This window comes from Eublepharis macularius, chromosome 4, assembly GCF_028583425.1.
Source record: "Eublepharis macularius isolate TG4126 chromosome 4, MPM_Emac_v1.0, whole genome shotgun sequence".
NCBI lineage: Eukaryota > Metazoa > Chordata > Lepidosauria > Squamata > Eublepharidae > Eublepharis > Eublepharis macularius.
In genome coordinates, this window is record NC_072793.1 from 126,381,150 (window position 1) to 126,394,796 (window position 13,647).

Here is a 13,647-nt window from a genome sequence, read left to right on the forward strand (position 1 = left end):
CTCTGTTTTTGTCAATCTGTCCCGTTTCAAGAGATAGCGATCTTTACCTTCTCTTCAACTTTCTCGGGTTGTAATCGCTGTTTCGATCTTAAATTCTCCTCTCGACTTCCCTCCCCCGATCGAAGCTTGGGTATGTAGGTCTTATGCCAGCCGAATTGGCCCCAAAATTGCCGCAGAGATTATAGCCGACCCGTCGCAGGGTGGGACCTCAAGGATCGGGGGGGAGACTCCTTGTGTAGAGCCCCCCCTCGTCCGAGATCTAGCTCACCCTAGGGTCTTGAGCGTTCTTTGCCTGCTCCCCGCCTGAGAGCAGTCGGCCGCGGGTTATTTTCACCCCTCCGGCCGGTTAAAACGGCAATCCGGTCAGCTCCGCAAATGGAGCTGCGTTAGACCTCCATGAATCCCAAACCGGAAGTCGGACAAGTCCTAGAGCTTAATACGTTGTATTTGCTATTCACAAACCATGTTCAATAAGATCAGAGCCGCATGCCTATGCATCTATGGACGGGCTGTGTGAGTAGAAGTGCTTTTCTCTGGTGCAAAAAGTCTCGCCCAATGCAAGACTGTCTTCCAAGCGTCTTGCACCAGGGGAAGGCTCCTTCAGCCAGAGGAAAACACCTGCATTTGTGGATGGAATCTGCAATCCAACCCCATGTTTGTGTTGCATAGGGTTGCATTTTTGATATCTGATGAACAGTTCAGGATGCTGTCAGCGTCCTTCATTAAACAAAAATTGTTTCCAAATCATATGGGTACTAAGTATGAGATAAGCTTCAAAGCATATGAAAAGAAGTGGGAGAGGGGGAGGAAGAATGGAAAGATGGGTAAAGCCTGTTCCCCAGCTATCATTTATTTGGAGTGCAGAAATGGTATTTTCCAGTTGCAGAAGTGCAACAGCCAAGGCCTGGCCTTTTCCAACATGGCTAGCAACAGCTATGGTTTAGGGTTCTGCAATGTGGGAAGAACCTCCACATTTGCAGAAGAGTCTGACCAAAAACCTATTTGGGTGTCAATCCCTCCTGACCAAGCTGGTTACTATACATGCAGACTTAACAAAATGGGAAAGAGCCAGAATTCAGTCATAGCAACCCAAAATGGTGCATGAACATAAGGAGGTGAGGGAGCGGAGCCGGTGGGAATGGAACAGCAGTAGACGGGGAAAGGAGAGCTGGGGGAGGGGGAAGGAAGCCTCTGGCAAAAGGAAGAGGGAAGCGGGAGTCAGTGGTGAGGGGGAAGAGGCGTTTCCCCTCACCCACAAGTTGTTGTGAATCTCCTGCCCTCTTGCTAAATTCTACTTAGTTATCACAGTTAACAGGCATTTACAGGCCTATTATTCATGAAATTGCCTAATCCTTTAAAAAATGATAGTTATGAGTGACACCATGTTTTTATAGCAGATACAGGGAATCCTGTCCCACCTTTTAAGCTTCACATAGCATCCCATACCTCCCCCACTTCTGGCAGCTGCCACCTTTTCATACAACTTTAGTGCAAAGCAATGCATGTCAAATGTCTCCTACCTGCCACTTGACTTCCTTTGGGAGCTAGGAACCAAGCTACAAGTGACGCCTGACACAGCTTAGACACTTGTCACCTTCCCTCAAGTTTTGATGGGAAATGTAGGCATCCTGGTCTTGCAGCTGTAATGGAGAGCCAAGCTGTAAAACCAAGATGCCTACATTTCCCATCAAAACTTGAGGGAAGCTGACAAGTGTCCAACCTGTGTCAGGCGTCACTTGTAGCTTGGCTCTTAATTCCATGGAGAAGCCAGGCATTTCTGTCTTTCCTATCCTCTCACAGGCTCTGTACATTCACTGTATTACAGGACCAGCAAGCATAAAACCAGAAGCATAACCTTCCTCTTTTCTCATTTCTTAGGTTTTTCCTTTCTCTTCTTTCCAACAAAAGCATTGGTTGCTGTTCCCCCACCTTCCATTATCATCTAGTGTTTTAAGTGTGGTTGGAAAAGAAATAAAAACACATTAAACTCAGCTGAAGAGAAAGCAAAGGGGCCCTGAGTTGAGCTTTCCTCAGCTGAAGAGGAAGGAGATGGAAAAGTCCTCTGTCAATCGCCAGTTCATCTGTCTGCCTGCCAGAGCTGTAGCCTGGTTCTTGCTAGCATCCAAGCTATCATGTATATTTGGCTGGGGCGCAAACCTCATGACCTTAACGTTGAATGTTTTGTTTCCTTGTTAGTGCAAGCATGATCCATACCGCTTCCTGAGATATGACCTAGACAGCCCGATGAATAAGCAGCCTCCTCTTCTCATCCAGAAGCATGGTGTCATTCCAGGAATGGTGGTGGTATGTGTTTGATAATTTTTCTTCTTGCATGGCCCTTTCAGTTCAGTGCTTTGATGGAAACTTTATGACATGTATTAGGTGCTGGAGGAAAGAGCCTTGATCTGCAAACAGACCCTCAGAAGCTCAGCCGAAGAGATGGAGGCTGGCTGATACTTTTTGTTTTTTTCTGGGCAGAGCTGTACGCGCTGGAACACAGGTGCAGTTCTTGCCTGCCCATCCTCCTGTCTCATGATCTTGCCTAGGGATCTTAGCACACTGGAAATGGGGTTGTTCATCTTCGTTCTTCTGTGCCTCCACACATGGGACTGCGCAGGCGCAGGCCAGCCGCCGGAGAATTTTCTATAGCTTCTATGGCTCCGAAGGGGCCGTTCGTCGCGCGCCTCAGCGACCGTTTCCCGCCCAAACGGTCACATGCTCCTCCAGCGACCAACGGCCCCTTCCCTCAGTTCTCTTCTTGCCGCCGCTTGGAGAGAACGTGAACTTCGTTGCTCTGTGCTTGTGCTTTATGCTTTGATTCTGGATTGATCTTTTGGCTTTTGACTTTGGACTTTGGACTTCGGACTTCGCTTCTTGGATTCTGATTTGGACGGTATTTAAAAAAAACGGTATTTTACGACTCGGACTGGTTGACCTCTCTTAATAGCGTGCCCCTGAAGATGGCCTCTAAGGCTCTCTTCAAGCGTTGCTTAAAGTGCCACACTAAAATGGCACAGACCGATGGCCACGAGATGTGCCTTTTTTGTCTGGGGGAGACCCACAATGTGACGGCCTGCAAAATCTGCCAAGGGTTCACAAACAAGGCCCGACAGGATCGGCAGGCCCGGCTGAATTCTTCCCTTTGGAAGGCGGTCATGTCGACGGCAACACCGATGCCTTCACCCAAGACTGGCCCGAGCCTCTCTGCTGGAAAACGCTCCAGAGCGGGTTCTGTGGCCTCTTTGAGGTCGGCGCACCCCACAAGTGCCGCGGCGTCGAGAGTGACCTCCCCAGCGCAGGGTTCGGCGCGGCTGCCCCAAGGCACTTCTCCCACCGCATCGGATCCGAGGGCTACCGCCTCGGCGCCGAAGATCGTGGTTCCGAGTCCCCGGTCGGAACCGACGACCGGGTCGATTCCAGTGGCTAAACCGCGTTCGGCAAGAGGTGTGTCGGTACCGAGATCGTCTTCTTCGGAACCAAGGCCGTCTTCGGAACCGGCGGCTAAGAAGAAAAAGACCAAACACCGTCATCGTTCTCCGCGCTCGGTTCCGACGGAGGTGGTCATCATCCCTCGCATGCCATCTCCTCATCTTGGCTCTCCGGTTCCGGAGGATGTGCTGGACCCAGGCGCGTTCGAGGTCGTACCGGCTGAGCTTTCCCCTGTGGCGGATCCGGGCCTGCCTCCGAGTCACCGGGATCGGTCGCCTTCTGATCGTCGTTCCCCGGCCGCTGCTTCGTCCCGCGAGCGTCGTCGGTCCGAAGAGGGTAGTGTCGGATCCGTTCACTCTTTGGCTTCTCGTCATCGCCAAGCTTCGGATCTGCCTCCCGCCTTCCGCTGCCACTGGGAAGGAGCTCCTGGTTTCGCCTATTCGGAACCGAGGCCCTCGACATCGAGGCAGCCGTGGTTCCCTCTGCCGGTCCGGGGAGAGGAATCACACAGTTCCGAGGGAGAGGACGTCGGAAGCGTCGGAGATTACCGTTCCGAGTCCTGTTCCGAGCCTTCGCCGGACGACAACGTGGCGCCGAGCAGTAGTTCTCCGTATGAAGATTTGAGAATCTACGTGGATCAGATGGCTCGGATGGCTCAAGCCTTAGAGATAGACATCTCCTCAGCCGTCCCCCAGACCAAGGACAAGCTGCTCAAGAGAATCTATGCAGACAATCCAGCAACCATCGGCTTCCCCATGCTTGAGGGAATAGAGGAGATTGTGGAGAAGGTGTGGAAGGTGCCCTGTGACCAACCAGCCACCTCTAGGAGGATTGAGCAGCTTTACAAAATTAAGCAGGGCACCTGGCCGGCGTTGTTGAAGCACCCTCCGCCTTCGTCTCTGGTCACAGAGGAGTTCCAGCCTTGCCGCTCTGGACCACCCTCGGCGCCACCTGACAAGGAGGAATGGAAGCTGGACGCCCTTGGTAGACGGCAGTATTCCATCGCATCCCTGGGGCTTAGGATTGCCAACTACCAGACAATCATGGCTGGATACCAGCTCTACCTCTGGGAGAAGTTGGCATCCTATGTTGGCAACCTTCCCCCTGAGCAGAAGGTGGTGGTGTCGTTTCTGCAGACCGAGGCTATCCGCCTGTCAAAACAACAGATGAATGCGGGGAGCCATGCGGCCGACACTGCGGCTCGTGGGATGACTTCTGCCATCGTCCTCCGGCGCCACTCCTGGTTGCGGTCTACTGCCCTTTCCCAGGAGGTGAGATCTCGAGTGGAAGGCCTGCCTTTCGAAGGGGAATCGCTGTTCTCCACGTCAACTGATGAGGCCTTAAAGAAAAAGAAGGAGGACAGGCAGACTGCACGTTCCTTGGGGCTGGCTCCCACTGACAAACCCGCCTACAAGCCACGGTACACTCCCAGGTACGGCCCTTACCACTACCAGGGCAGGTACCAGCACCAGCGGCCGAGTTACCAACAGTTTCCAGCTTATCAGCAGCGGCACTACCCTCCTCCGCAGCAGCCCAGGAGACGTAGGCCTTTCAAGCCCCGTTCATCGCAGCCTCCGGCCCAGCAGAAGGAGCAGCAGGGCCCTGGGAGGCAGTATTGACGGGTCAACCCAGCCGTAACCCCGAACTTCTCAGATAGACTGAGGCCATTCCACTCTGAGTGGGAGTCGATAACATCTGACTCATGGGTCTTAACTATTGTTGAAAAGGGATACGGGCTGGAGTTCGTTGAGCTGCCTAGATGCAGTTCACCCCTGACAGCTGTCAATAACACTATGGCCGAGCTGGATGCGGAAATCGTGTCGCTCTTGGCCAAGGGGGCTGTGGAAGAATTGGCCTATGAAGACTCTGTGACGGGGTTCTTCTCTAGGTTCTTCCTGGTTCCCAAGAAGGATGGAGGTTTACGTCCCATTTTAGATTTGAGGGGCCTTAATGCCTTCCTCAAGGTGACAAAATTCAAGATGGTTACATTGGCGGTGGTGATCGCCTTGCTGAAACAGGGGGATTGGTTTGCGGTCCTTGATTTGAAGGACGCATATTTTCACGTGGGAATACGGGAGGAGCACAGGAAATACCTGAGCTTCGTTTACCGGCAAAGGGTTTTCCGGTATAAGGTGCTTCCCTTTGGCCTATCCACTGCCCCACGAGTGTTCACGAAATGTGTGGCCCCTGTGGTCTCATTCCTTCGGGAAGAAGGCTGTACCATCTTTCCATACCTCGATGACTGGCTCATCGTGGCTGAATCGGAGTCTAGGCTGGTGCAGGACATTGGCTTAGTACTTAGCATTTGTCAACGCCTGGGGCTCTTGGTGAACTTTGAGAAGTCCAAGCTGGTGCCCAACTGCAAGGTTTCCTACATTGGTGCACTGTTAGACTCCATGGAGGGTAAGGCTGTGCTCCCCTCGGAGAGAGCTAGGTCCCTAAGGGGTCTTGTGTCCATGTTTAAAAGGAACCGCTTCCAGTCCATGCGCACTATCCAGTGCTTATTAGGTCATATGGCAGCGGCCACCTCTGTGGTGCCCTTCGCTAGGCTGCATATGCGCCCTCTCCAGAATTGGTTCGTGCGGAGGTACGATGCTCAGCAGCACCCTCCGTCCCTCAAATTCTCTATCCCAAGGGTCATCCTATCCTCCTTGGACTGGTGGCTGGCTGATGGCCATTTGTTTAAAGGGACCCCTTTTGGCTATCAGCATCCTGACGTCACGGTTACCACTGATGCCTCTCTGTTGGGATGGGGGGCTTATTGTGGTGATGTGTGTGTGCAAGATGTCTGGTCTGAGAGGGAGAAGACTCTCCATATTAATGTGCTTGAACTAAGAGCCATTCGTTTCGCACTTGTGTCCCTTACAGCACTCTTGAAAAATCGCCAGGTGTTGGTACAGACGGACAACACGACTGCCATGTACTACATAAATCAACAGGGGGGCACAGTGTCCATGGCGCTCTGCAGGGAAGCCACGCTCACTTGGCAGTGGGCAATCAGGAATGGCGTGACACTTCGTGCTATACACGTGGCAGGGTCAGACAATGCCCGGGCGGATGCCCTGAGCAGGGTACTTATGCTGGACCACGAGTGGGAACTGAACGTAGAGTGCGTTGGGCCGATCTTTCAGATGTGGGGTCGTCCAGATATAGATGTATTCGCAACAGCGGCGAATACCAAGGCCCAAATGTTCTGTTCCAGGGTAGGGAGCGACCCCCTCTCTATTGGGGATGCCTTCCAGTGTACGTGGACTCAGGGCTTGCATTATATGTTTCCTCCGTTCCCTTTGATTCCCAGGGTCCTGTGCAAAATAGAGGAGGACAGGACGGACTGCATCCTGGTGGCCCCCTTTTGGCCAAGGCAGGGTTTCCAAAGCTCCTGCGGATGTCCCAACGGACATATGCCAGTCTACCCCCTCGGCAAGACCTCCTCCTGAACGGGAGCTTAGTCCATCACGACCCCAGGAAGCTGCACTTGACGGCTTGGCGGATCGTTCCTCCCCTATAGGTTTTTCAGAGGAGGTACAGAGGGTCCTCCTGAATGCTCGCAGACCATCCACTAGGCGCTCTTTTGCGGCCAAGTGGCGCAGGTTCGAAATATGGGCACTTGCTAAAGGAGTGGTACCTGCCAGCAGCCCCTTAGGGGTTATATTCGATTACTTGTGCCACCTGAGGGACCTGGGCTTGAAGGTTTCCTCTCTCAAGGTCCACCTTGCAGCTATCTCTGCAGCTCACACCCGAGTTGAGGGTGGTACAGTTTTTTCTCACCCAAAATCCCGTCAGTTCCTTAAGGGCATGTTCAACCTTTACCCACCTGTGTCTGCACCGGTGCCTCAATGGTCGCTGTCCCTGGTGCTTTTGCGTCTTATGTTGCCTCCATTCGAACCGCTGGCAACCTGCCCCTTGGACATATTATCGTACAAGGTGGCATTCTTGGTGGCAGTGACTTCTGCTAGGAGGGTCAGTGAGCTGTCTGCGTTGCGATCTGACCCCCCCTTCCTGGTATTTCATCCAAACAAGGTGGTCCTGCGTCCCTGCCTAGGTTTCTTGCCTAAGGTGGTGTCCGCTTTCCACCTCTCGCAGGATATTGCATTGCCTGTGTTTTTCCCTCACCCTTCCTCGAAGGGGGAGAGGGCCCTCCATTCCCTAGACTTGAAGAGGGCCATAGCCTATTATCTGGATAGGACAAAGGGTTTCCGATCAAGTCCTCACCTGTTTGTGTGCTTTGGGGCCAAGGACAAGGGTAACAGGGCTTCTTCACAGACCCTGTCTAGGTGGATTGTGACGGCCATTAGCAAGGCCTATTCCTTAGCTGGGGTGACTTGTCCACTTCATGTCAGGGCCCATTCTACGCGGTCCCAGGCATCCTCCTCAGCGCTCCTCAGGGGTGTGCCCCTGGCTAACATTTGCAAAGCGGCCACATGGTCCTCTGCAGACACCTTTGTAAGGCATTATGCCATAGATGTCAATGCGGAGCAGGATGTTTCGGTGGCCAAGGCTGTTCTACACTCCCTTTTTTCCTGAGGGAGTCTTGGAAAAAGTTTCTTGGCGTACCTGCTAGGTACCCTTGAGTGACAAAGTGTATATATGTATATTTATCTGTATATATATGTAAATATTGAGTACTTATGTATCACTACACGGTTTGTATAGATGTATGTATGTATATCTATAGTGTTGTTCTTGTTCTTTAATAAAATTGTGTTGGATTTCACCCCACCTTCCTTATTGTGTGAAGCTTGGTACACTCCCATGCGTGGAGGCACAGAAGAACGAAGATGAAAACAGGGTTAACATACCTGTAACTTATGTTCATCAAGTTCTTCTGTGCTGACACACAACCCTCCCTCCTACCCCGCTGTGAATTCCAATGCACGACAATGTGATGGCTGTAACGGGAATTGGTGTTTTTTAAGGTGTTATGGCTAAGTGTATTGGTCAAGCGGCGGCAAGGAGAACTGAGGGAAGGGGCCGTTGGTCGCTGGAGGAGCATGTGACCGTTTGGGCGGGAAACGGTCGCTGAGGCGCGCGACGAACGGCCCCTTCAGAGCCATAGAAGCTATAGAAAATTCTCCGGCGGCTGGCCTGCGCCTGCGCAGTCACATGTGTCAGCACAGAAGAACTCGATGAACATAAGTTACAGGTATGTTAACCCTGTTTTATTATTTGTTTTTGCTATACTTCTTTATAGTTGTGTATACTTATTCACATCATCCAAAGATGAGCTCTGGATGTGTTTAACATGGGTCTAACAAGCTGTCGGCCTATTTAATTGCAAAATGATCTAGCAATGCTGGGCAAGCTACATTGCTTTGTATAAGAATGAGACGTTTTTAAACTTAAATTTATTTATGTCATTTATAGTCCGCCTTTCTCACTGAGACTCAAGGCAGAATACACAGTGTGAGATTAGTATACTCAGTATCAAAGACATTTCCATAAACACAATTTTACAAAGACATAACATTAGCAAGAATCCAATACAGAGTTGAAGAAATGCTAAAACAGAACATAAGCAATTCTAGGGCTGACATTAGACCACATGTCAGTTCCTGGCAGGTAGATCCCTCAGTCCTTCTCCAGTGAACACACATTGGTTCCAATAGAAAAGGCTTTATTCAGGATTTTACAGTTCAGGTCTGAATTCCATCACGAAGCTTGATAGAAGTGACAATTCAAAACAAAAGGTCAATGTTATACTTGAGTTTTCCCGTGTTCCAGAAACAGTTACGTTTTGGCACACAGGGTTCCACTGGTTCTGTGAGAACCCATTATAGTTATGGCTAAACAGTGGGTACACAATACTAGATTCCCTGCATCTGAGCAAAATAACAAATGCAGGTGCCTGGATTCTCCAAGGTTGTCTCTAGCTCGGAGAGGCATAGTTCTGTGAGATAACAGGGGGCCCAGCCTGTCTGGAGGAATAACAGTAATAATATGGAAAGAACATGGCTAAGGAGAGAATACAATAACAATAAGTTAGCATTAGACATTCAATATACTGTGGCATCAGTGACATAACAATCATGGCAGGGCTGTACACAGTCATGACACCACATGAAGCGCAAGTAGCTCATAGGAGCACACATTTAAGACAACAGGTAGTATGTAAGGCAACATAGTGGTGAAATCTATGGTCCTTAACTCATTTGCAAGCATCTGAGAGCCCCTCCCTACAATACAAAAGCCTTTTTGAATAATTTGGTTTTGCATTGTTTGTGGAAAGCTAGGAGAGTGGCAGGCCTCAGGCAGGCTGTTCCACAGAGTAGGGGACACCACAGAGAAAGCCAGTGTACAGGCCGCTGTTGATTTCACCCATGTGCAGGGTGGCACCTGCAGGAGACCCTGTTCAGATGAGCGAAGCTGCCATGGAGGAACATAGGGAGGAAGGCAGTCCCTGGGCACAGTAGCTGATAGGTAGCCAATGGAGTGACTGCAGAATGGGGGTGATGTTTGTGCTCCTGCTCGCTTTTGCTAACAGTCATGCCACAGCATTTCGCACCAATTGGAGTCTCCTAGTTAATTTGGATGGGAGACCTATGTATAGTGCATTACAAACAATAGTCAAGTCTTGATGTTACCATAGCATGGGTCCAAGTGGCCAGGTCGGCCACATCGAGGTAAGAAGCCTTCTTCCAGACTAGAGTGAGGTTGTAAAAGCCATTTTTTTTTGCAGCTGCCTTAACTTGTTGTTCTAGTAGTAGCACTGGATCCAATATAACCCCTAGGCTCTTAACCATGTCTGCAAGGGTCAGACAAACTCCATCGAAAGTGGGGAGTACAATGTCCATCCAATATCAATTCCATCTTATTGATTTTTATTTAGAAAATGTATATGCCACCCCTCCAGAGGCCTGCTCATGTTCTTATTTCCCGTGTAAGGAGAGAGGGTGGTTTCGGTTGAAAAATGGGAGGCATGAACAAGTTTCTGACTCCCCACAATGGACTGGCATGGTGTATGTGTGCAGGGAGAGGGAAGATGAGGTTGTTTTATGTTCTCTGGAGATGCATCCACAAGTTGGCTTTGTGTGACTGCACTGAGTCCATCAACTGTTATGTTGGATTAATATGTAGGAATCTCAGTTTGTTGAGGTTTGTAAGTATTAAAATAGCAGGCAGATGGTCATAGTTCTAGGCTTATATAGTTGTCATATTGCCTTCAAAAATAAAGAAGGCTCTGAGAGTGATAGCTATACCTGCTTCTTCTCTTTAAATAGAGTCTCTGCTGCTATGTTATCAAGCATGGGAACTGCTGCCTTAAGTCAACACAAGATGAGAAATTAAGAAATCCTAAATGAAACTGGCAAATGCCCTTGCAAATTTCACAAGCTCCTTGCTATGTTCCAGTAATAATTAACATTTAGTCAAGCACATAGTGTCTGTGTACTAAAGATAGTCATTGCAATTTCTATAAAGGAGAAAAGGTTAATCTTTAAAGCTGCTAATTAACCATTCTAGTTAATTATGTTCAGTGAAAGCACAAAGCTTAAAGATGGTCTGTGGGGCCATCTCTCACTCTATATTCCCAGGGGGCTGCTTCAGTCAAACAGCTGCTGGTGATCCCTGGCCCCAGGGAGGCTTACCTTGCCTCAGCCAGGGCCAGGGCTTTTTTGGTTCTGGCACCTTCCTGGTGGTAGGTGCCTCTGTGGAGGCCCGGTCTCAGCAAGAGCTGTTATTTTGCCAGGCCTGTACGATGGAGATGTTCTTCCAGGCTTATGGTGGTTGAGGCAGACGAATCACCCAACCAACCCCTCTCCACGGGAGGGGGCGGGGGGAGAGATACGCCCCAACTTATATCTAGTAAACCCTAGCCACCTTGCTCCATGTACCTTGAGGATGTTTTAAGATGTGGGATGCGATGTGAATGCCTTAGATGTTTTAGCAAAGTATTTTAGTGCTGTTTTATATGATTACTACCAACATTTTATTATGTTTTTATTATATGAGTCTGCTCTGAGCCTGCTTGCAGGGAGAGCAGACTATATATTAAATAAAAGAAAAAGAAAATAAATAAAACACACCTGATGTAGCTCAAACAGGAAGGAATAAATCTTAGGTAGTGATTACAGGAGAGGAGAAACAAGAAAAGCAAAAGGCTTCTTGCTCCTTTTTGTGGCTTCCTTACAATGAATTTGGTAATACCGAATTTAAGTTTACTGAGTTTATTTATTTATTAAGTTTACCGAATTTACTAAGGAACAGCAAAGAAACAGTTTCCCACCTTTTTACCAGATGGGAGGGGGAGAAGGGAAGAGGAGTGAGTCAGAGGCAGAAAGGGGAAGGGGGGGAGTGTGAGTGGCCAATCCTTGCAGCAGCTCTCCTTCTCTGGCCAATGGGATTCTCAAGGAGAGTGCCTTTTTAAAATTGCTGCAAAGAGTTAAATTAGGAGGCTTGGTTCAGTTATCCTCCATTTTGCTCTGGCCTGGAGACTGAGAGGCACTGCCTGCTTGCTGCTGGCTGTTGGCTTTCTCTTCTGGCCTGCGACTGGATCCTGCTGCCCAGTGAATGGAGTGGATTCCTGGCTGGTTTGAAAGTCATAGACTCATTGTTTTTTTTCTCTCTTTGTGGGGAGGAGGTTGGCCTGTTGTCTGGGAGGGACAGAGGTGGGGGGAAAGGGGAAAGTTTTTTTTAGTTTGCATTTTAAAAATTGCTTTTTTGCTGTGTTTGAGGGGGCTTTGGTTGGGCTTTTGTGTAGGAGGGGCTTTGATTCTGGCTTTTGAAGTTGGTTATATTTACTGTTCATTTTGCTGTTTGTTCTTTCAGGGCGAGTGTTTTATCCTGTTTTGGGGCTTTCTTGGTTGGTATTTTTTTGCTGAGTTCTGTTTTCTGTTGGCATAGAAGTTTGGTTTGGTCAGGTGTTCAATTGTTGTTCTTCTGGAGCTGAGTTCAGCCATTTTTACCAAAATCCTGGCTTTGGGCTGACAATTTCCTTACAGGGATGTGATAGCAAGACTTATCACAAAATACCCAATGTCCAAGCAAGTACATTTTTGCACATGTGTAAGGCTGAGATAATGGGCATGCATACTTGGAGGTAAGCCCTATAGAACTCAGTGGGATTTACTCCACAGTAAACATGCCTAGGATTGGCATGTAAATGAAAGGACCTGCCAGTTGAATCTCAATAACTTCACTGCAAGTATCCAAGACTTCATGAGTTAAAGATTTATTGATGAGCCCCAGTTCAGCATCCCAAAATGCTCTTTGTTAGGAATAAAACCTGATCCTCTCTTTTTTAAAAATATATTTTTGTTGGTTTTTATTCCAACTTAGACTAATAACAGATTACTCAAGCTTTACATACGATACATGTAAATACTATACATTTCAGTCCATCTCTTCTATACAATCATAATTATATACTCCTTTCACTGCTATCCTCCTATTATTACTGTAGGTCTACTTTATTTAGTTCTAATACTCATTTTCATTCTCATTCTATCAGTTTGTGTCCTGCTAAGTCATACTTGAGTTCTTGTTTTGTATTTTCGTTCCATCCATCTATAGAGCAGAATCCATCTTCCTTTCCAGTTATGTCTGTTTTATTTTTCCCTTTTATTTGTTCTGTTAGTGTATCCAGTTCTGTCAATATATTTTGTTAATTTTAATTCCAGCTTAATCCAGTACCTGGTCGATCAAACCTTACATAGTTAACACATATTTATTACTTTTAGTTCCAGCTAGCCTCTGATCGATCAGATTTTACAAATTAATACGTATTTCTGCAGTATATTTCCATCCATCTCTACCATTCAATCACCTTTCATTACTATCAACCAGAGTGGTAAGATGCAGTACTGCAGTCCAAGCTCTGCTCACAACCTGAGTTCAATCCCAGCGGAAGCTGGGTTCAGGTAGCAGACTCAGCCTTCCATCCTTCCGAGATCAGTAAAATGAGTACCCAGTTTCCTGGGGGTAAAGTGTAGATGACTGGGGAAGGCAATAGTAAACCATCCCGTAACAAAAAGTCTGCCAAGAAAACGTCATGATGTGATATCCCCCCATGGGTCAGTAATGACTTGGTGCTTACCTTTACCTTTATTATTACTATAAGCCTACTTTGTTTAATTCTAGTACTTCTTTCCTTTTCCATCTGTCATGTGGTGTGGGGTCCACCTTCATTTCCAATTGTGTCTATTTTTTCTTTTTAAGTAATTGCATCGTCGTTCAATAATGAGGAGAGGAAGTAATATTCTCTTCTGCCTCATACTCCAAGGT

The 13,647-nt window shown here is 48.4% G+C and overlaps 1 protein-coding gene across 1 annotated transcript in view; it reads left to right on the forward strand.

The window, feature by feature from the left end:
• C4H3orf20 (chromosome 4 C3orf20 homolog) overlaps positions 1 to 13,647 on the forward strand; it is a 113,137-nt gene that overhangs the window by 44,920 nt on the left and 54,570 nt on the right. Inside the window, exon 12 of the mRNA XM_054976399.1 lies at positions 2,197 to 2,304. Coding sequence (XP_054832374.1) covers positions 2,197 to 2,304 — 108 coding nt within the window. The remainder of the gene's footprint in view (positions 1 to 2,196; positions 2,305 to 13,647) is intronic.